Source organism: Trichechus manatus, unplaced genomic scaffold (assembly GCF_000243295.1).
Source record: "Trichechus manatus latirostris isolate Lorelei unplaced genomic scaffold, TriManLat1.0 scaffold00011, whole genome shotgun sequence".
Taxonomy (NCBI): domain Eukaryota; kingdom Metazoa; phylum Chordata; class Mammalia; order Sirenia; family Trichechidae; genus Trichechus; species Trichechus manatus.
Window position 1 is genome coordinate 11707392 of NW_004443947.1, and position 24138 is coordinate 11731529.

At 44.1% G+C, this 24138-nt stretch overlaps 1 protein-coding gene across 1 annotated transcript in view; it reads left to right on the forward strand.

The window, feature by feature from the left end:
• The window catches only part of SLIT3 (slit guidance ligand 3), a 762848-nt gene that overhangs the window by 689596 nt on the left and 49114 nt on the right, over positions 1-24138 (forward strand). The window contains 5 exon segments of the mRNA XM_004371219.2: positions 3418-3486; positions 5392-5463; positions 6092-6163; positions 20171-20242; positions 22243-22406. Of these exon segments, the coding sequence (XP_004371276.1) occupies positions 3418-3486; positions 5392-5463; positions 6092-6163; positions 20171-20242; positions 22243-22406 (449 nt within the window).

Consider the following 24138-nt stretch of genomic DNA (forward strand, 5'->3'; position numbering starts at 1 on the left):
ACTTCTCAGGCTCCAGAGCCCAACAGATCTGAGTTTAAACCCTGGCTCCTGGGCTTACTACTTACCTCTCTGACCCTCAGTGTTCTCATCAGCAAAGTGGACAAAATACCCGGCAAAACACCACCCAGTCCCAAAGGATTAAATGAGATAACAGACCAGAGCCTCTCCATCCCAGAGGCTGAGATAATGCTCGTGAGACTTGTCTTATTGTTTTGTTATTGTCGTTGTCATTATTGTCCTTGTCATTGTGTTATCTGTGAGCTTAGGTAACTTGCCTCAAGCCACACAGCAAGCCCAACCCACAAGCCACCTTTCAGACATGCTTGTCACAGGGCCTTCTGTCAATATCCCCAAAATAGACTTGGGGTCTGGGTATGTTATTCTGGTTTTCATCTTAGATGCCTCAACTTTGCTAAGTAATTGTAGTAAACAAATAAGAGTGAAAGAATGAGCGGCGGCAAAGAGGCTGAGCTATTGCTGGCAGTCTGAGATCAGACTCCTTCCAGGCAGTTGTCTCAGGGTTAATTAGTCTCCCTCCAGGTAAGGTACTCTCTGTTCTGGCACCTCCCTGCCAACCCTGCTCATTCATTCAACCCCCCGCCTCCAAGCTTCCTCTCATACCACACTGTCCAGTCAAATACCTCCTGCGGCCCTGCACGGCACCCCCTGCCCACCTCCAGCCTGTCCAGAGCCCCAGAATCCTACCACCCACCGAGCCTCCCTGCCCCACTGAGAAAGCAGGAAGCCCTCCGCATCCCTGCTCCTCCCCACCACACCCCGCTGAGCCCTGCCCTGTTGCTTCGGCCAGTATCCCAGGATCGCACTGAATGGGGATGCCCTGCCTCAGTCTCTCACTCAGGGGAGGACAGAAGGGCGGATGCCAGGTCAGGGCGCCCAGGAAGCTCTGCAGCACCCCTCCAGCACCTGTCTGCTATCACCATCTCAGCATGCTTTGAATAAAATGACTCGCAGTCACAGCGCGATCTACGTCTCCCACTGTCCTCCCCTCATCCCTGGCCTTCTCTCCTGGCTTCAACACTCCAGCTCAGCACCCTGAGCTGCACTCTTGCTGAACTCTCCCTCCTCCCCTCCTCTGCCCAGGCTTCCCCCTTTGTGCCCATCATCTCATCTTAAATAGATTTAAAAAAAAAAAAAACAGTTGCTGTCGAGCCAGCTCTACTCCTGGCAAGCCCATGTGCTCCACAGGGTTTTTGCTTTTTTGTTTTTTTTTAATAAATATACACAGCAAAGCATACACTGGTTCAACCGTTTCTACATGTACAATTTAGTGACATTGATTGTATTCTCCCAGTTGTGCAACGATTCTCACCCTCCATAGGGTTTTCAGTGGCTGATTTTTCAGAAGTAGCCTCTCCCGAGGCTCCTTGGGGTGGGCTTGAGCCTCCCAACCTTTCAGTTAGCAGCCAAGAGTGTTAACCGTTTGCACCACCCAGGGACTGCCCTCATCTTAAATAAATCTCTTACATGTCTCCTCCCCGACCACACCCTTCTGCACAGGTCCCTTGGCATTCTCCACCCAGCACCTAGTTCCTTTCCTTCAAAGCACAGATCGCAATTTGTGATTTATATGTCTCTAAGTATATGTTCTCTGTCTCTGTCTCTTTGTCTCTCGTCTCTCTCACGCATACACACACACATTAAATTTTTAATCACCAGAAAGCAGGGATCATGGCTGTCCTATTCACCCCTATATACAGCATCTGGCACATTGAAGTTATTCCATAAGTATTTATAGCTGAATAAATGAATGCGTGAATGAATGCACTTCTCTTAGCTCATCTTTCTGAGGGCAAAATCTAAGTGAGTGCCTGACTAAATTTCAGGCCAGATGATCGTGCTCCCTAAAGGCAGAAATAGGGTCCGGTCATCTGTATCTATCCCCCAGCATCTAGCATAGCCCTTGGCACATAATGGATATACAGCAAAGGTTTGAGGTGCCATAGAGACATTCACCCAATATGCCATGACCACCTAAGTCCACATCCATCGAGTCCTGCCCAGTGTTCTGTGCCATGAGGGTCCCTGGGCCCCAGCTGCAGGAAGAGAATCGCTTGACCTTAATTTAAGATAATATGCATTTCAGCTTGTCCTTAAAGCTAAGCCTGGTTCAGTCATTGACAAACTTACCCATATCCTGTTTTAACCCATTTCTATTCCATTCTGTCATTTTTTGTGAGTCTACTGGACACCAGGCAATGTGTTAGCACCTTCCACTCAAAATGTGGTCCTCAGACCAGCAGCTGCTACCATCACCTGGGAGCTTGTTAGAAATGCAGAGTCTCCAGCCTTGCCCCAAACCTACTGGATCAGAATCTGCATATTAGCCAGCTCCCAGGTGCTTCCCAGAGCTTAAGGCAGACACTGGACAAATGACAGCCACTGGTGTTGACTGTTACAAGAGACAAAGCCTCACCCAACAGATCAGAGCAGGTCTTGAAAGCCACTGTAAGCAGCAAGGGGGAGGGGGCCTAAATAAATGGGCTCTGCTCCCTCTTGAGGGTAGTAATGCACCCGATAACTTCATAATTATGATTGAATGATGCCTCCTTCTCTTATTTTAAGTCACACTTGCATCTCCAAGGAGGTTGTCTCATCCTAGATGAGCAGGTCAGTGGAGGACTTGGAGTTCAGACAGGTCTGGGCTCTGCCTCTGCCTGTCAGAGGAAGTCTCTACCTGTTGGGAGTATACACATCTGAAACCCTGTCCCCTGTCTCTCTTGCCATGGGGTCCTCTTGCTGGGAACCGGAGCACAGTGCCCCAGGTAACAGACGTGCCCTTATTTCCTTGGCTTCCAGATGCCTATCAGAGATACTCCACATTGAACTAGGGTTAAGACCACTCATGGCTCAGCTTTCACACTGCCCTCTCATATCTAAGTAAAGGCCATTTGGAATAGTGGTCAGAGTGTAGGCCTTGGAGTTAGAGACCTGGGTTCAAATCCTAGCTTAACTACTTGCTCACTGTGTAACCTTGCACAAGTATCTTAACATCTTTGTACTTCTGTTGCCTCAGTTGTGAATTCCTGCCACATAAGGTTATTGTGAGGGCTGGGCTCAAAGTGAGTACTTTATTGAATATTTATTGAATACCTACTATGTGCCAGCTCTGTACACAATCTTAGGGGATCTGACGAAGGGCAATTTTAGCCAAGAGCCCTGCCATCATGGAGCTTATTAGTCCAATGGAGAAAAAAAGTCATTAGTTGAGTAAACACACAAATAAATATTAAATGACAGGGAGTAGTGTGTGCTTTGAGGGAAAAATAAAAAGGAGGAGCTGTCAGACAGTAAAACAGGAACCTGACCTAGCCTGAAAATTCAGAGGAGACTTTTCTGAGAATGTGACAATTTGTTCAGTATCTCCTTCCTGGGTGTCACTCTGCGCCTCTCTTTCAGGTACCTGGAAGGAAACCACTTAACAGCCGTGCCCAGGGAGCTGTCCGCCCTCCGACACCTGACATTAATGTAAGGAGCCAGCGAGGGTGGGACACTTGTTCTTCTCTCCTGCAATAGCTCGGGAAACTGATAGGGAGGGCAAGGCAGGATGGTGCTGGAGGCTGACGCAGCATTGCCACACTGTCTTCCTGGGTGGAACAGGAAGAGGCAGTGGGGAGGAACTGTCCAGCCTGACATGCAGGTCTTACCCAGAGGCACCAACGTTCAGAAATAGCCAGAAGCCTGGTATCATTGACCGTGTGAATCACCTTCCTGCTTGGCTTTGGAGAAGATGGGCCAGTCTGTGAGCTTCTGGGCTCCAAACTGAATTCCTGAGCCTTCTTATTCTTTAGTGTCTTACAAGTTGTGACCGCCCTTAGGCTTACCAGAAGGAGAAATAAGTATTTCTTTTTCCTCCGTCTGTAGTTCCCTAGAAAATATTCCAAGTAGATGGTTCACATTGAGGTTCCTTCAGTCAGAAGTTGCTATTGGCTTCAAATGAGGAGCCGAGCTCCCATTTGAGGTCAGGGCCCAGGAAGCCAGGCAGTCTGGGAGGTTTGTCCAGCAGCCTCACTGCCTTGCCAAGGCGGTACTCATGAGGGTGCTGAATAATTCCTTGGGCAAATGGTGATGGAAAGATGTTCCTCTCTGTGTAGGGAGGCAGGGAGCCAGTTCGAAAAAGGGAAAATGAGAATTCTTTCAGAATGAAACAGTGTCACCTTTGGGAAAGTGGGGGACCCGCTGAGGAAAGGCAGAAGAAAGCCACCTGTCACCTCATTAGGCCTGGCTTCCTAGCTACACCTGAACCAAGCCTCTAGTTCGGAGTGTCTCCACAGCAGTACTATTCTCATTTAGGGCCAGGTAATCCTTTGTTGTGGGACCAGACCTGTGCATTGTGGGATGTTTAGCAGCACCCCTGACCTCTACCAACTAGATGCCAGTAGTCCCCACAACCCCAGGTAGTGACAACCAAAAATATCTACAGATATTGCAAAATGTCCCGGGGTGGGGCGGGCAGGTACGGCAAGCTGTCCCCAGTTGAGAACCACTGCTCTAGATCAATGAACATCAGTTGACTATAGGATCACCTGAACAGCTATTTTTTAAACATACTGATGCTCAGGCGTACCCCAGACCAATTAAATAAGAATAGCTGGGGGTAGAGCCCAGAATATTTAGAAGCTTCCAAAGTGATTCTAATGTGCAGTTAAGGTTGAAAACCACTGCCTGGATATTTATCCCTGAGCAGAAGCTAGAGGATATAGTTGGCAGAGGACTACACCCCCGCCAACCCCATTCCCTCTAAGAGGAAATCTGATAAGGTAGAATAAGTGAATGCCAGAAGAGAGGGAGGGTCAAGGGACAGAGAAAGGAAGAATTGATCAGGAAAAAAAAAGTACTAAAATAAGGAGAGATTATCTTAATGTTTTGTTTTGCTGGTAGAATGAATAGGTGAATAAACATGTAATTGAATGATTGAATAGCTAAATGAATAAACGAATGAGTGGATGAATGACTGAACAACAATTGCTTGAGTGGTTGATTGAATAAGTGCTTCAATGGAAAAATGAAATGGACAGTTGGATGAATGGGTGGGTGGGAGAGTGGATAGGTGGGTGGATGTGTGGATGGATATATAGATGGATGGATGGATGGATGGATCGATCGATCGATCGATCGATCGATCAATGGATGGGTGGATCAACGGATCAGTGAATCACTGGGTTGATGGATGGGTAGATGAATAGGTGAGTAGGTAGATTGATAACAGGTGGGTGAATTGATGAGTGGGTAGGTGGGTGCATGGATGGATGGATGGATGGACAGATGGAAGGATGGATGACAGGCATGTGTGATACTTGAGAATGACCCCTTTGGATGCCACTGACAGTAAAACCAAGAATTATGGTGAGCTTTTTGTTTTGCTTTTCCTAGTGACCTGAGCAACAACAGTATTGGCGTCCTGACCAACTACACCTTCAGTAACATGTCACACCTCTCCACTCTGTGAGTACAGCGAGATGCCATGTTGACCATAGCCACGAGCCTGGCAGTAAATGGCCTGTGGCCGTCCTTCCCCCCGATCCCTTCAGCCTTAGGTTCTGTGCTCTAGTGATCTTCAGGGCTGTCATTGTCCCAGTGTAGGGTAAACCTTAATCACTGGAAGGAAAATAAAGGAGGTCAAGACTCTACTGTCTGAGCAGTTAGAGAAGCGCTGGAACCTAATTACTCCTGAAGAAAGCCCTCATCAGAACGCCCTCTGTGATTTGTGAATTTTCTTTCCCAGTGGAGGGTTTCGCTGCATAATTATATTTTGCTCAGACCCATTTCTTTCCAATTAGCTTTGTACATTGTGAGCACTCACCATTTAACAATAAAGGGAGGTGATGGAGAAGCCAGTTAGAGAGCCAGCCAGCAGGAGAACATGGGAGAAAACTGGGAAAATGAAGCCAGTGAGCTTGCTGGGGTAGTGGAGAGATTTCTTTTCCCTTTATGGTTAGGATATTTTTTTTCAGTATATTAAAATCGAGTTGATAAGAAGCCATTTGCTGTCACGGGTCCACAGTGTGGACAGTGCACCCATGAATAGCTGAGAGTAAGAGCTGCCAACAGAGCGTTGTCTCCTTTCCCGCAGGATCCTGAGCTACAACCGGCTGAGGTGCATTCCCATCCATGCCTTCAATGGGCTGCGGTCTCTCCGAGTGCTGTAAGTAGCCCAGAGCACTGGGTTTCCATTTATACTTTATTGGGTAACAGCAGGAGGTAAACTGAGAGCTTCCCTTCCCCGCGCTCCTTGGTTCAAAGCCCACCCTCTACCCACACACACACATACGCTTCCCCACCAGCACCTGTATTTGCTCGTGGTGGTGGAGAGAACTTTTGCTTGAGAGTCAACCAGACGTGGCATCCAGCCCACTACTATTTGTGGAACCTTGAGCAAATCACTTTACCCCTCTGAGCTGTCACTTCTTAGTCTATAAAATGGGATCGATAACATCTCCCTTGTAAGGATTAGGGCATGCAGTTATATTCTGCACCCTCAGAGTGAGCACCATGTGTGTGGCATGTAGCTGCTATTTGGATGATCATTACGTTCACAGTTGGTTCCTCTGGCTTCAGGAGGGCGATGCCACACTGTAAACCTCTGCAAGGAAACAGAGCTCATGGCCCAGTCCAGCTAATACCAGACAGGCAATGTTTAGCAATCCTCAAGTTGGCTCGTACAATGTCTAAAAAAAAAAACACAAAAAACAAAGTTTTAATAAGTTGCCAACCTTTACCCATCAGGAGGTTTCTCATAAAAATTCTAATTTCCACATTCTCTTGTAAAATGGAAAGACCTGGCCATACCAGGGTCCCCTCTGCATTCCTGCCTGGCAGCCATGGGGAGCTGTTGAGATTCTTTGGACAGGGTTTCACAGTCTGCAGTGTCCACACCCACCCCACCTCCATCACCTTACCTGCCTTGCCTTGTCCTACACATGGGTGGAGGACAGCTGACTGAGGTGGATGAGCTCTGAGTAAAGGCTAGGTAGTTCTGGGGTACACCTACTTTCCAAGCTTGGCTCTGTTCCTTCCCAGCTGTGGAAGTCTTCCCATCCATAAAATCAGGTGATAATAGTAATTGCCCTCGTAAAGTCTTGCAAGGACTAAATGGAATGCTCTATGTAAAAACACTTAGCACATGCTCTGGAGCACTGGAAACGCTCAAAAAATACTCATTTGTTATTACTATTCTTAGAGTCCATAAGCAGTCAAACAGTTAACACACTCGGCTGCTAACCAAAACATTGGCAGTTCGAGCTCACCCAGAGCCATATCAGAAGAAAGTCCTGGCAATCCACTTCCAAAAAATCAACCATTGAAAACCCCATGGAGAACAGTTCTACTCTGACACACAGAAGTCGCCATGAGTTGAAATCAACTCAACGGCAATTATTTTTTATCATTATTATTATTATTACTATTCTCGCATCATAGTTTGCAAGAGCAGGAATGGAATGGCACCACACCACCACTCCCAACCCAAGGCCCGATTTGTCACCTGATTTTTATGCCTGTCCATCTTGCACCCATTTTGGTGGTAAAAGAAGATCCTTTGACTGATAGTCACACGAGAACAGAGAAGCCAGACACTCCACCCCGCAACCTGTCAACTTCTTGCCTTTCTGGCCCATTATTACTATCATAGTGATAACATAGTATTTTTATGGGACTTTCCATGGCCATTGTCTCATTTAATCTTTGCTGTGAGGCTGAGAGGATTATGCCCATTTTAAAGTTGGGAAAACTGAGGTCCAGACTGGGGAAGTCACTGGCCCAAGGTCCAGCAGTCAGGAAGTTGCAGAATCCAGCCTCCTGACCCGGAGCCTTGGGACCCTTGTCAGGACCCAGTGGCAAGAGGCAAACAGCACCCAGTGAACTGGTCCATTCTGGAGCCTCCAGGCTGATGTGATTTATTGAGGCCCACAAAATTCCGGCGTCAGCGACAACTCCCGCCGCATGTCATCTACGCTGTTATTAAAAATCAATTCTCCAGGGGCAAAAATGTGCCCGCGCAGACACTATGCAATCTGTTATTGTCACTTATGTATTATCCACCTTCTCTGGGGAGTTGTAGGATGGGAACATCAGCAAAACCATTTCCCTGTTTCCGGTTGAAGACAACAGGAGATGGACACATCTCACTCGCTGGGGCTCGTCCTGTCCTCCTTCAGTCCCAATCCATTGTCTACCATCCTAGTCTCCCAGTGCTGTGCATGGGTTTGCTGCCAAGGAGGTTAAAAAAAAAAAACAGTTGCCATCGAGTCAGTTCCAACTCCTGGAACCATGTGTGTCAGAGTAAAACTGTGCTCCATAGGGTTTTCGGTGGCTGATTTTTCAAAAGCAGATTTCTAGGCCTTTCTTTCAGGAAACCTCTGGGTGGGCTCACATCGCCAGCCTTTTGGTTGATAGCTCAGCACTTAACCATGTGCACCACCCAGGAACTCTGCCGGGGGTAGGACCTGCCAATCTTCATGGGACCTCTGTGCATATGCTCACAATGAGAGTAGTTTTGGTTGGAGCAACTCAACATGTGACGGGGAGAGACAGAGAACGTCTACCTATCCATCTCTCTGTCTGTCGGGGGTGTCTTAGTCATCTAGTGCTGCTGCAACAGAAATACCACAAGTGATGGCTTTAACAAAGAGAAGTTTATTCTCTCACAATCCAGTAGGCTACAAGTCCAAATTCAGGGTGTCAGCTCCAGGGGAACGCTTTCTCTGTGGGCTCTGGAGGAAGGTCCGTGTGATCAATCTTCCCTTGGTCTGGGAGCTTCTCTGCGCAGGAACTTCAGGTCCAACGGACACGCTCTGCTCCCGGCACTGCTTTCTTGGTGTGATGAGGTTCCCATGTCACTCTGCTCACTTCTGTCTTTTATATCTCAAAAGAGATTGGCTTAAGACACTACCTAATCTTGCAGACCTCATCAGTATAACTGCCGCTAATCCATCTTATTACATCATAGTGATAGAGTTTACAACACATAGGGAATTCACATCAGATGATAAAATGGTAGACAATCATACAATACTGGGAATCATGACCTAGCCGAATTGATACACACATTTTTGGGGGGACATAATTCAATCCATGACAAGGGGGATGGGATGAATATCCCCAGCCTGTCTGGGGTTTTCTCCTTCCTCAACACCTTGTTTGTTCTACTGCAGCCCTACTATTATGATTAGTTCATCAGGAGTACTTGTGAATATACAATACTTGCTATACTTGCTTGAATTAAGAATTAGTAGGCTTTTAGCACCATCGTTTTAGAATCATCAGATCTCATGGATTAAAAAAGCGGATCTTAGAGCCCCTCAATCCAACCATCTACCTCAGTGGGGAGCAACCATTTTCTGCACAAGGGCCAATTCAGGAAAAATAAAAATGTTTATGGGCTATATTTCTTTTATGATATTTGTATTCTTTCTCCCAGTAATTGTGCATCTAAGAATTTATGTTCAAGAATAATCCAAAATGAGGGAAAGGTTTTGCGCATTAAGATCTTCGTTGCACTTATATTTTTATCCTAAATTTTAAATACAGCCTCCAAGTGCCACAGTGGGGGATGTTTAAGGAAACACGATACAACCAGCGGGCAAAGTGCAATTATTACAAGAGATAAAGATGAAAACTAGATAACAGTGTGGAAGAGTGTTTACCATTTAGCATCAAGTGGAAGAATAAATGTGTATATATGTTACAATTATAACTTGTAAACATTTATGCATACCTAAGAAGGACTAGAGCCCTGGTGGGTAGTGGTTAAGCATTTGGCTGCTAACCAAAAGGTCAGTGGTTTGAATTCCACAAGCCCCTCCTTGGAAACCCTGTGGGGCAGTTCTACTCTGTCCTATAAGGTCACTATGAGTCTGAAGCAATTCAATGGCAACTGGTTAAGAAGGACTATAGGAAACATTGAAAATGAAAAAATCGTTGATAGCTGTTAATATAAAGTTATTTTTGTAATAAATGAAGGTAAAGCTAAAGATGAACTAGGATAGTAACATATTATTTACAATTTAGGGGGGTGGGAAAAATGTTTTTTGAAATCAGGAATTGTAGTATCTGCAACAGCAGGTTGTCATTTGTATATTCTTTCCTCATTTCTAAAGGGGTTCATTAGGAGTCTCTGGGTAGTGCAAATGGTTAGGTGCCCCCCTACTAACCAAATAGTTGGCAGTTTGAACCCACACAGAGACACCTCAGAAGAAAGGCCTGGTGATCACAGCCTTGAAAACCCTCTGGAGTACAGTTCTACTCTGAACTGTGGCTTAGTTTTTTTAAAAGGGTTTCATCGTGTTTATTAAAATTTCAGAAATGACCAGAGATCCAGGAATGCAGGGAGTTTGGGGAGGGGAGAGGAATTAGCATCAAAGATCAGCCATAGACAAAGGCTAAAAAGTGGTCTGGAACACAGAAAAAGAGCTGACATTTAAGTGTGCATGTGTGTGTGTGTATGTGTGTGTGTGTCCACGTGTGGATATGAATACATTTCAGAGAACACACAGGTGGGTAGTCAGGGAGCACTAAGTACAAAACACTGTGTGAAAATGTTCTTTCTACTTCACTCCTAATCGAAAAATAGCTGGAAGAGAACCATCTTGTGGGCAGTCTAGTCCTTGTGTGGGGATCTGTGTGTTGCTTGATCTTTGCCCCACACTGACTCCCATGCCTGTGTGCATGTGGGTCCCAAATGTCACTCTCCAGCAGCCATCTCTGTCCTCTACTCAGCGGTGAGGTGGCCAGAGCCTCCGCAGCCCAGCCACAGGGGGGCCACCTGGAGTCAGTTAGCTCTGGGGGGTTCTTTCAATGTGTGCTCATGAGTGAGCAAGTGGGAGTATCATTCATTATCCTAGTATTTTTTTTTTTTTTATCCTAGTCTCTAAAGTAAGATTGGATCCCTAGTGGCACAGTGGTTAAGGACTCGGATGCTAACCAAAAGGTTGGCAGCTCAAATCCACCAGCTACTTCTTGGAAACCCCATGGGGCAGTTCTACTCTGTCCTATGGGTCGCTATGAGTTAGAATCAACTCAACGGCAACGGGTTAAGTAAGATTGTCCTGTTTACACATATATGGCTCTTCATTACAGTTCTACCGACTGTATGAATTCTCCCTGTAACATCCTTGAAAGGGGCTCTCTTTGGCCTTTGCTTGATTACTGCCGGAGACAAAGAGTTTGCTCACTTACAAGGCAACATCTTTGCATTTTTGACCAGATGTTGAACATTAGAAAATTTTCCTAGTGAACTAAAAGGTACTTCTTGTCACCTCCAAACCACAATCCTGTGGCCCTTTGGTAAAACCAGAGGGGGAAAAAAGATTTAATTATAGAATTTTAGAAATATACATTCTTAGAAATTATCTATCCAAACCTATCATTTATAAGGGACAGATTCAGAAAGGTTTAGTGACTTGCTCAAGATCATTCACTTACTCATCCTTTCCTGAATGCCTTCTGTGGGTTAGAGGCTACTATGGGTAAAAAAACAAAAAACAGTGACTATGCAACAGCCCCTGCCCCCAGGGAGCTCATGATATAGAAGGAGAAATAAACAAGTAAATAAGCATGTCATGTGCAGGCCCTGGGTTGAGTCCTGCATCATCTGAACCACTTGCATTATATCTTCTAACTCTCACAAGTAGCTTATGAAGTGGGATATTAGAAGTCTTCCAGTCTAATGGGAAAGAAAATCAGGTCAAACCACCTTAAGCACTGAAAGCAAATGTATTGACTCAGCAATTCAGTAGTAGATATTGGGCTCTGGGTATGGCTGCATGTTCCATCAATGCTCTCAGAAACGTGTCTTTCTGTCTCTCAGCGCTGCTTTCCTTTGAGGAGACTTCCCTCTCAGGCAGTCTGCCGTAGTCATCTAGTGCTGCTATAACAGAAATACCACGAGTGGATGGCTTTAACAAACAGAAATTTATTTTCTCACAGTTTAAAAAAAAAAAACCCTATTGCTTTCAAGTCAGATTCCAATTCATAGCAACCCTATAGGACAGAGTAGAACCACCGCGTGAGGTTTCTGTGGAGCAGCTGGTGGATTCCAAAGTTGGAATTCAGGGTGCTGGCTCTAGGGGAAGGCTTTCTCTCTCTGTCAGCTCTAGAGGAAGGTCCTTGTCTCTTTGAGCTTCTGCTTCTGAGCAGTCTTCATGTGACTTGGCATCTATCTTCCCTCATCTCTGCTTGCTCTCTTGCTTGTTTAATGTCTTTTATATCTCAAAAGAAATTGACTCAAAATACACTTTAATCCTGCTTCATTATCATAACAAACATAACCTAATCCTCATTAACATAACACAACCCATTCACAAATGGAATTATAACCACAGGCAGAGGTTAGGATTTACAACACTAGTTTTGGGGGACACAATTCAATCCATAGCACAGTCTTTCTTCATTAAGGTACAGAGGGCCGTAAGAGGCTGCAAGCTTACAGTCTAGCTCCCTAGCAGCCCCACAAAATGAAACTGCCTCTGTCCCAAGTAGTTACAGAGAATGTCCCAAAAAGCTCTCTTATTGGCCTGCTTGAGTTACATGCTCAATCTGGACCCAATCTTTGTGACCTTGAGAACTAAACCTGAGCCATAGCTCTGCCCACGAAGTGAAATCACCTGGACTGAGTTTGGGACGGTGATACCATAATGCAAAAAGGAGGAATCATTACAGAAAAAAAGGGGATTAATGATGCATAACCTACACCCCCAAAAAAGATATCTACTAAAAGTACCAGTTGCTAACTTGAGTTGACTCCAACTCATAGGGCCACATGTGTACAGAGTAGAGAAAACCATAGGGTTTTCAAGGCTGATTTTTTAGAAGTAGGTCACCAGACCTTTCTTCCAAGGCACCTCTGGATGGACTTGAACCTCCAAACTTTCAGTTAGCAGCTGAGCTTGTTAACCGTTTGAACTACCCAGAGATTCCTACTAAAAGTAACCTGTAACCCATTGCCCTTGAGTCATTTCTGACTCATGGCAACCCTATAAAACAGTAAAACTGCCCCATTGAGTTTCCAAAGCTGTAATCTCTATGGAAGCAGGCTGCCACATCTTTCTCCCGCAGAGCCACTGGTGGGTTTGAACCTCTGATCTTTTCGATTCACAGCTGAGCCCTTTAACCACTGTGCCAACAGGGCTACTTCCTACTAAAAGTTGTTGTTGTTGTTAGGTGCATTCGAGTTGGTTCTGACTCAAAGCAACCCTATATAAAACAGAACAAAACTCTGCCCGGTCCTGTACAACCCTCACAATTGTTGCTATGTTTAAGCCCATAGTTGCAGCCACTGTGTCAATCCATCTCGTTGAGGGTCTTCCTCTTTTTTAGTGACCCTCTACTTTACCAAGCATGATGTCCTTCTCCAGGGACAAAGTCTCACCATCCTTGCTTCTAAGGAGCATTCTGGCTGTGCTTCTTCTAAGACAGGTTTGTTTGTTTTGCTGGCAGTCCCTGGCATATTCAATATTCTTCGCCAACACCATAATTCAAAGGCATCAATTCTTCTTCAGTCTTCCTTAAATTCATTGTCCTGCTTTCGTATGTGTATGAGGCAATTGAAAATATCATGGCTTGGGTCAGGCACACCTTAGTCTTTAAAGTGACATCTTTGCTTTTTAACACTTTAAAGAGGTCTTTTGCAGCAGATATGCCCAATGCAATGCATCATTTGATTTCTTGACTGCTCTTCCATGGGTGTTGATTATGGATTCAAGTAAAATGAAATCCTTGACTACTTCAATCTTTTCTCCGTTTATCATGATGTTACTTATTGGTCCAGTTGTGAGAGTTTTTGTTTTCTTTACCTTGAGGTGTAATCCATACTGAAGGCTGTGGTCTTTGATCTTCATCAGTAAGTGCTTCAAGTCCTCTTCACTTTCAGCAAGCAAGGTTGTGTCATCTGCATGCAGGTTGTTAATAATGAGTCTTCCACCAATCCTGATGCCACATTCTTCAAATAGTCCAGCTTTTCAGATTATTTGCTCATCATACAGATTAAGTATGGTGAAAGGAGACAACCCTGACACATACTTTCCTGATTTTAAACCATGCAGTATCCCCTTGTTCTGTTCGAATGATTGCCTTTTGGTCTGTGTACAGGTTCCTCATGAGCACGATTAAGTGTTCTGGAATTCCCTTTCTTCACAGTTTTTAGCCATAATTTGTTATGATCTACACAGTCGAATGCCTTTGCATAGTCGATAAAACACAGGTAAACATCTTTCTGGTATTCTCTACTTTCCGCCAAGATCCATCTGACATCAGCAATGATATCCCTCGTTCCATGTCGTCTTCTGAATCCCACTTGAATTTCTGGCAGCTCCCTGTCAATGTACTGCTGCAACTATTTTTGAATTATCCTCAGCAAAATTTTACTTGTGTGTTAATATTGTTCAATAATTTCCACATTCTGTTAGATCACCTTTCTTTGGAATGGGTACAAATATGGATCTCTTCCAGGCAACTGACCAGGTAGCTGTCTTCCAAATTTCTTGGTATAGACAAGTGAGCACTTCCAGTGCTACATCCATTTGTTGAAACATCTCAGTTGGTATTGAGTCTTGTTTTTTCGCCAGTGCCTTTAGTGCATCTTGGACTTCTTCCTTCAGTACTATCGGTTCTTTTTTTTTTTTTTTAATTATACTTTAAATGAAGATTTACAGAACAAAGTAGTTTCTCATTAAACAATTCAGTAGTACACATACTGTTTTATGACCTTGATTAACAACCCCGTGACATGTCAACACTCATCTTTCTCAACCTTGGGTTCCCCATTACCAGCTTTCCTGTCCCCTCCTGCCTTCTAGTCCTTGTCCCTGGGCTGGTGTGCCCCTTTAGTCTCATTTTGTTTTATGGGCCTGTCTAATCTTTGGCTGAAGGGTGACCCTCAGGAGTGACTTCATTACTGAGCTAAAAGAATGTCTGGGGGCCATGCTTTCAAGGTTTCTCCAGTTTCTGTCAGGCCAGTAAGTCTGTTCTTTTTTTTTTTGTGAGTTAGAATTTTGTTCTACATTTTTCTCCAGCTCTGTTCGGGACCCTCTGTTATAATCCCTGTTAGACCAGTCAGTGGTTGTAGCTGGGCACCATCTAGTTGTACTGGACTCAGTCTGGTGGAGGCCATGGTAGATGTGAGTACCATCGGTTCTTCATCATATACTACCTCCTGAAATAGTTGAACATCAACCAATTCTTTTTGGTATAGTGACTCTGTGTATTCCTTCCTTCTTCTTTTGATGCTTCCTGCATCATTCAATATTTTGCCATAGAAATCTTCAAAATTGCAGCTGGAGGCTTGAATTTTTTCTTCAGTTCTTTCAGCTTGAGAAATGCCAGGTATGTTCTTCCCTTTTGGTTTTCTAATTCCAGGTCTTTGCACATTTCATTATAATACTTTGTCTTCTCAAGCCACCCTTTGAAATCTTCTGTTCAGCTCTTTTACTTCATCATTTCTTCCTTTCACTTTAGCTAGTCTACGTTCAAGAGCAAGTTTTAGAGTCTCCTCTGACATCTATTTTAGACTTTTCTTTCTTTCCTTTCTTTTTAATGACCTTTTGCTTTCTTCATGTATAATGCCCTTGATGACACTCCACAACTCGTCTAGTTTTCAGTCATTAGTGTTCAGTGCATCAAATCTGTTCTTGAGATGGTCTCTAAATTCAGGTAGAATATACTTAAGGTCATACTTTAGCTCTCATGGACTTGTTTTTGTTTTCTTCAGCTTCCACTTGAATTTGCATATGAGCAATTGATGGTCTGTTCTGCAGTCAGCCCCTGGCCTTGTTCTGACTGATGATATTGAGCTTCTCTGTCGTCTCTTTCCACAGATGTAGTAGATTTGATTCCTGTGTATTCCGTCTGGTGAGGTCCATGTGTATAGTCACCATTTATGTTGCTGAAAAAAGGTATTTGCAATGAATAAGGCATTGATCATGCAAAATTCTATTACATGATCTCCGACATCATTTTTATCACCAAGGCCATATTGTCCATCTAGTGATCCTTCTTCTTTGTTTCCAACTTTCACATTCCAATCACCAGTAATGATCAATGCACCTTGATTGTATGTTCGATCAGTTTCAGACAGCAGAAGTTGGTAAAACTCTTCAAATCAAAAAACCACTTGTCAGTTTGTCATACTGTGGTGGTTTGCATGTCGCTGTGATTCTGAAAGCTATGCCACCAGTATTTCAAATACCAGCAGGGTCACCCATGGTGGACAGGTTTCAGCAGAGCTTCCAAATTACTACAGACTAGGAAGAAGAACCTGGCGGTCTACTTCTGAAAAAACTGGCCAGTGAAAACCTACTAAAAGTAGATACTTCTAATTCCTCCATTTTAGAGGTGAGAAAACTGAGACAAAAAGATTAATTGTCCCAGTTCCCACAGCCAATGAGTATCAGAGATTGGATTCAGCCCCAGGCAGTCTGACTCCAGAGTCTTAGTTCTTAACCCCCAGTTCACCTGGAGTGGCCTAGCCTGCTCACAACAAAGTTCCCCTTCCTGAATTCACATTTAGGACAAACTGTGAGCTCCTAAGGGCTCAGAGACCCAAGCAAGGTACAGGCAGCCAAGTACTGACAAGATATGGTTATACCCCAGTGTTGCTCTAATGGTACTCTCATGTGCACCTCGAAATTCCCAAGTTTGCCCTTAACATCCCCTAGAGTCAGAAAGAAGCCCTGGTGGCACAGTGGTTAAGCACTCATCTGCTAATCGAAAGGTCAGAGGTTCGAACCCACCAACTGCTCCACAGGAGAAAGATATGACAGTCTGCTTCCTTAAAGGTTACAGTCTTGGAAGCCCTATTTACAGTTATACTCTGTCCTATAGGGTCTCTATGAGTTGGAATCAACTTGATGGCAAGGGGTTAAGTAGAAGACGGGTCCCTGGGTAGTACAAATGGTTAAGTGCTGGGCTTCCAACTGAAAGGTTGGTGGTTTGAACCCACCTAGAGGTGCCTTAGAAGAAATGCCTAGTGATCTGCTTCTGAAAGGTCACAGCCATGAAAACCCTGTGGAGCACAGTTGTCCTCTGACACACATGGGATTGCCATGAGTCAGAATCAACTCCACGGCAACTGAATAAGAAAAGGGCAAGAGGAGAAAATGAGTCCCAAGTGCTTGAAGATGAGCCGTTTGGAGTAGAGAAAGTTGCTTGCCAGCCCAGTCCTTGAGAGATGCAAGGGAAGAGGGGAAACATGAAGGAGGGCATGTAAGTGTTTCCTGGGAGGGCTCTTCTGCTCCACTTTCTTGGCATCATTTAGCAAGGTTGTTTGACATGCAGGAGCCCTTCTTTGTGGCCCAAAGCCAGAGTGAGAACCTGCAGTGTAGGCAGATTTCTTTAGCATCGTCCCAGTAAATTACAGCCCCGCTACTCTGCAGTTTATAGAGATCTCAGCGGCCCAGCTCATAATAAATGGGAGTGTGACTCACAGATCTCCCAGCGCCAAGGCTGTGTTTGAGTCATTTGGGTTTTTTAAATTAGTGCTTTGAACCTCTCCAGGGGCCCAGTCCTCATTCGGAAATGATTAATAGTGGGGCTGGGTGCATTTGCAAAACAGCAAGCAGCCATGAAGTCATCCAAGTCAATAGCAGACAAGGGCTGGTGTGATTCATAAATAATCACATGAATTAGAGACTAAACGATGCTGAAAAAGTGTTAGAAATTGCTTCTAGGCCCTTCTTATCCTGGAGGTGAGAAGCCGCCATGGATGCTCTTTGGAGGACTGTTTGCCCTCTTCCTGTCGTGCCGGTTGTCTAAGAATTGGGGATAGCTTGGAAACCCTGCTGACATAGTGGTTAAGTGCTATGGCTGCTAACCAAAAGGTCAGCAGTTCGAATCCACCAGGTGCTCCTTGGAAACTCTATGGGGCAGTTCTACTCTGTCTTATAGGGTCGCTATGAGTCAGAATCGACTCAACGGCAATGGGTTTGGTTTGGTTTGGTTTTTCACCCTAGAGGTGACCCCTTGTCTTGAAACAACATGAGAAAGTTTGCTAAATGCTTGCTACTCAGAGTGTGGTTCCTAGACCAGCAGTGAGGGCTGCGGTGGTTCAGGGGTAGAATTCTCACCTTTTCGTGAGAGAGACCGGGGGTTCGATTCCTGGCCAGTGTACCTCATGTGCAGCCCCCATCCGTCTGTCAGTGGAGGCTTTCGTTTGCTGTGATGCTGAACAGGTTTCAGCAGAGCATCCAGACTAAGATGGACTAGGAAAAAAATCCTGGCAATCTATTTCCGAAGATCAAACAATGAAAACCCTATGGATCACAGTGGTCCCAAAACCAATCATGGAGATGATGCAGGGCCAGGCAGCATTTTATTCCGTTGTGCACGGGGTCACCATGAGTCAGGGCCTACTGGACAGCAGACCAGCAGAATCAGCATCACCTGGGAGCATGTTAGAAGTGCCCTTTCTCAGGCCTGACCCCAGACCTACTGAATCAGAATCTCTGGGAATGGAGCTCAGGAATCTGCATATTTCTAGCTCCAATGCTCACTCAGTTTGAGAACCACTGTTCCAAATTAAGTGCAATTAAGCTCATGTCTATACCTCAGCTGAAGACCCAAGGCAGGCTAGCATCAGCTAAAAGGAAAACCAAAGAGCAGATTCATTAGTTATTATCCTGTTTACACTTCCACTGTCACACTAATCATCTCTTTGTTTTGCTAGGCTTCCCCACCTGGTTACAGTTATTAGTCCTTACCCATAAGGACGCTTTATCACCAGCCCAGGTGAGGGTGCCCAGCAGTCATTAAAGAAACATTTGAGTTTCTATGAATTTCACCCACCTTGCATTTCACAAGCCAGACCCAATGTGAATCATCAGTTTGGGGATTTTTCTTATACGGTTGGTGATTAATCCTTCAGTGGAGGGTATAATCCATAAATTGTGGATTCACTCCTGTTGTTTCTTGAGCAGCAGAGCAGTGTTCATTCAGTCTTTGCATGGACATATTCTACAGCCATTTATTGAAAGCTCAGTATATGCCACCACTTTGCAAGTGAAAATAGCTCCCAATCCCTGGGTAAGGCAAATCGTTAAGAGCTGGGCCACTAACCAAAACATTGGCAGTTTGAATCTACCCAGAGGTGCCTCAGAAGAAAGACCTGGTGATCTACTTCTGAAAAAGCAGCCAATGAAAACCGTATGGCGCACAGTTCTACTTTGACATGCATGGGGCCACCAGGAGTCAGAGTCGACTCCATGGCAACTGGTTTTGTTTCGTTCTGGTACCTACACCAGAGTAGAGAGAGGTATGATTAATACCAAATAGATTGCCTGGCCCCTTGGACATGCTGCCAGAAGATGCACATGCGTACCAGACCCGTATGTGTGAGTGTGGCTGACTCCAAACCCTGTCCCATAAAGACAAGTGTCCAACTCCAGAGAATCTCCCCGGCTGCTGAGAGCCTCCTCCCTCTACCACCTGAGCTGGGATTGACAGCACTTCTGAATTCACCTAATATTTCTTCAGGTGAATATGAAGGGAACCAATTTATTGAGCTGTTTGATTTGTGCCAGATATTCTTTCACGATATGAATAATATCTCCCAACATTAATAATAATTCACGAATATGAATAACGGTTAACCATTTAGCACTTGCAAAATACCAGTCTCTCCCTATGGGAATTAACTCATCCACAACAACCTTCTATGGCAAACCTTATTGCTTTCATTCCCATTTTGCAGTAGGAAACTGAGGCACAGAGAGGGTAAGTAACTTTGCCCACAGTCACACAGCTGGTAAGTGGCATAGTCAGGGTTTGACCACAAGCAGCCTGACTCTTGACCACAATTCTTCACATTATCTCTAAACCTCCAATGACTCCATTAGGTAGATATATCTCTCTATTTTTCAGACACAAAAATGGAGGCCCAGAAAAGTAAAATAATACGCCCAATGTTGCACAGGTAATGGGGACTGATTTCTGATTCCATCCCAAGCCTGTCTAATTCAAAAGCCCATCCTCTTCCTCCCCAAGCCCTCTATCCCTTACATCCTTGCTGCCAAACTGGGTACAGAAACATTCACAAACTTCCACCACTGCTACTAGCAGTGCATAAAGCGGAAGGGTGCCTGGGCCAGGCTGGGAGACCAAAAGAGAGTGCTGTGTTCAGAGCTGTTGTGGGTTTTAACCTTCTGATCTGTGCCTTCTGCCTCAGAACCCTCCATGGCAACGACATTTCCAGCGTTCCCGAAGGCTCCTTCAATGACCTGACATCTCTTTCCCATCTGTAAGTAGCCATATTTCTACCAATGCACATCCACTCAAAATGGAAAATAAGTATAGTGCCAGAGACAATGTCATTTCTGTTAACATTCTGGTATATGTTTTTTCAGGTATGTATACAGTATGTTTTTCAAAAAGGTATCCACGTTGTGCATGTTGTCTTGACACCTGCTTGAAATGGCCTTCAATGGTATCATCAATTATGTAAATAATATAAACATTTAATAACAAGAACTAATATAAAACAGTTACTATGGGCTAAACCCTTTAGATGGATTCTTTCATTTATCTCTTACAACATGAGGCATTTTTACCCCTTTTTTATACTAGATGACATTGAAGCTTAGAGAGGTTAACTTGTCCAAGCTAGCAAGTGGCAGAGCCCCAGTTCAATTCCAAGTTTGTCTGACTCCAAAGCGCATGTTCTTACCCACCTTGCACTCTGCCTCAGGTATCCCCTTCCTATTTTACAGAGGGGAAACTGAGGCCCAGAAATATTAAGTGACTAGCTTTAAGCCACCTATCAAGTCAGTGAGACATTGGACAAGAACCCAAGTTTCCTAACTCTCCAACCGATGAAAGTCCTAAATTTTGTGGTGTGTGATGGTAAGAGGAAATCCTGGTGGCATAGTAGTAAGAGCTATGGCTGCTAGCCAAAAGATCAGCAGTTCGAATCCACCAGGCACTCCTTGGAAACCATATGGGGCAGTCCTACTCTGACCTATAGGATCACTGTGAGTCGGAATTGACTTGAAGGCAACGGGTTTGGTTTTTTGGTTTGATGGTGAGAACTGCTAGCTCAAGCTTGGGATCAATAACTTACTGCTTTTGTTAACTTGTAACTTTCATACAGACCTAATCTTGTAATTAAATAAATGTTTTCTTTGTAACCAAGCTAAGAAAGAGTGTTGTCAGCTTGTCCCCAAGGAGCCTTGATACAAACGGTATATCTAACCCCTACGTTCCCAGAAAGGAATGTCTTGCAATTGTCTTGTAACCCCCCTGTAACCCTATAGTCGCCAAGTGGTAACTAACCAACAAAGCACACATATCAAGAAGTAGTTAATCAACAAGACTCTTTAAACCAATCAAGTAAACCCACATATCGAGTTCACCAATCACTGTAAAGCCCCTGCTTTTGTTAACCCGCCTTTGACTTTTGCAAATCACTAGTAAGCCAGTCAGAATAAAATGATTGTTAGTTCCTGCTTCAACAGTATAAATATCGCCTGGATGCTTGTAGCTCCTCAGAGTGTGCTGGATTTCACATTGTGAGACTCGGTGCTTCCGCATCTCGACTTGCTCTTTCTTCCAGTAAAACTCTCTTGATTTTATTTTTAAATAGAGCACATGTCGTTACTCTACCAAAGGCCAGCTGTCTCTCCCTAGATCAGGCATCTCTACTTTTTTTTTTTTTTTCAATCACATACCTCTATCAGTGAAAATTTTGAGCTTGTCCTCCTACTACATACATATTTAATTATTTTTATATTATGTACATACACTACAATACTAATATCATGTGTGTATATTATAAAACATTAAACATAGACATTTTAGAGCATATGATAAAAACAATAAAGAGGTTCTAGTATTTTCTTCCTGGGCACCACTTTGGAGTGTCTGCACTGGACCGTGTCCTTCTTTCCCTGCATTTTCAAGCTGAGTGATCTGAAGCTACTTCCTAGATTGCTGGGTATCAAAACCTTCTCTGTATAGATCATTCTCCAGTGGGCCCTTCAGCAGGGCAAGGGAACCAGATCATCAAATGGCCAGAGGTCCAGGAATCTCCCTAGAGGATCTGGGTTGGGGGTTGAGTTGAGGATTGATTCTGACAGGGGAGAGCAAAGCATCAGAGGTGGGAGAGGCACAGGTGGGGTTGAAACATCTGCAGGGATTGGAAGTGCAGTGTAGAGACATCAATTTTGCCCCAGTGGAGACTACTTCTCCTTTGGTCCCCACATCAGACACCCCCAATCTAGCCTCACATCTCCTGTCTCCTAGGGCACTGGGAACCAACCCACTGCACTGTGACTGCAGTCTGCGCTGGCTGTCCGAGTGGGTGAAGGCGGGCTACAAGGAGCCTGGCATCGCCCGCTGCAGTAGCCCAGAACCCATGGCTGACAGACTCCTGCTCACCACCCCCACTCACCGCTTCCAGTGCAAAGGTAGGTGTTGCCGCCCATACAACCCTTCCCAACCCCTCATGGGGTCTTCACAGTCTCCAACAGCCTGTCAGAGCTGGGCATCTCAATAGATGTTACTTTTGAAACCATCACCCTATCTCTTCCTTGAAAAAGCCCTGCTGGTACAACAGTTAAGCAGCTCAGCTGATAAACTGAAAAGTTGGCAGTTCAAACCCACCCAGCAGCTCCGGGAGAGAAAGACCTGGCGATCTGCTCCTGTAAAGATTGCAGCCGAGAAAAACCTACGGGGCAGTTCTACTCTGTCACATGGGAATTGAGTCGAAATTGACCGGACAGCACCTGACAACAAAAACATCTCTTCTTGGGTTACACAGAGAGACTCAGATGCTGAAATTGATGCCGACCTGCATCTAATTGCTGTCTGTCGTTCTCTCCTCCAAGTCCCTCTGCTGGCATTTCTGCATATTTCCTAACTGACTTCTTTCTGTACAGATTTTTGCAGTATTGAAAAAATGTTTAACTACCATTTTCCACTCAACTGTTCTATTAGAGCATGAGCATTTTCCCATTTTACTATAGCAGACGTTCGTACATATGATTTGGATTGACTGCACCATTATAATAATGACAGCAAACTACTATTGAGTCTTATTATGTGACAGGCACTATACTGAAGCACTTTTTAATGTATTATTTCATTTAATCCTTATTCCTCATGTATTAGTTTATTTAAATCTCCAGCACCTCTAAGGGATAGACTTTAGTATTACCCTCATTTTACAAAAGATAAAAAAAACTGAGACTTAACAAGGTTAAATGACTTCTCAAGATCATGAAATTAGGAGAATTCCAGGTCTTTCTGACTCCACACTGTTGATCACCAAACTGTAATATTTCTTTGCAAGTTATTTAACCAGTTCAATTTATTGAACCCTTAGAGTATATCCTTTTTTTTTTTTTTCCGTTGATGCATAGGGAGTCCCTGGGTGGTACAAATGGTTAAGTGATTGACTAATAACTAAAAGATTGGCAGTTTGAATCCATCCAGAGGTACCTCAGGAGAAAGGCCTGGCAATCTACTTCCAAAAAATCAGCTATTGAAAACTATGAGCACAGTTCTACTCTGACACACATGAGGTTACCATGAGTCAGAGTCGACTCTATGGCAAGTGATTTATTTTTTTGTTTGTTTTATTTTTGTTTTTATTGATGTATAAAGGTCTTCTATTTGAAATTATGTTCCTAGGTAAGATTCAGAAAAGAAAAATTACTGAGCCAAAGTATGTGATCATTTTTAAGATCTTCACACATATTGCCAAATTTATTTCCAAAAAGAACTTTTACCAAGTTATGCTGCTAATGGCATCACTTGAATGCCTTTTTCACTAGATTCCATCATTATTTTATCATTGCTAATTTTTTAATCATTGCTAATTCAATCAGCAAAAAAAAAAAATTCATCTCCATATATTTTATCTGTCTTTGATTATTGAGGAAACTGAATTTTTCTCAAAAATTTATTTTCCATTTGTATTGCACACTTGTCTGTTAACATCATTTACTCATCTCTTCGAGCTTTAATGTTTATTTTTATTTTTAGATGTACTTTACTGTGTAATACCATTTTCTATGTTTTATTTTTTCCCACACAAAAATTTATACATACATTGTTATATGACTCTAATTGCTCTCCCCATACTGTGACAGCACACGCCTCCTTTCCACCCGATTCCCCATGTCCGTTCAACCAGCT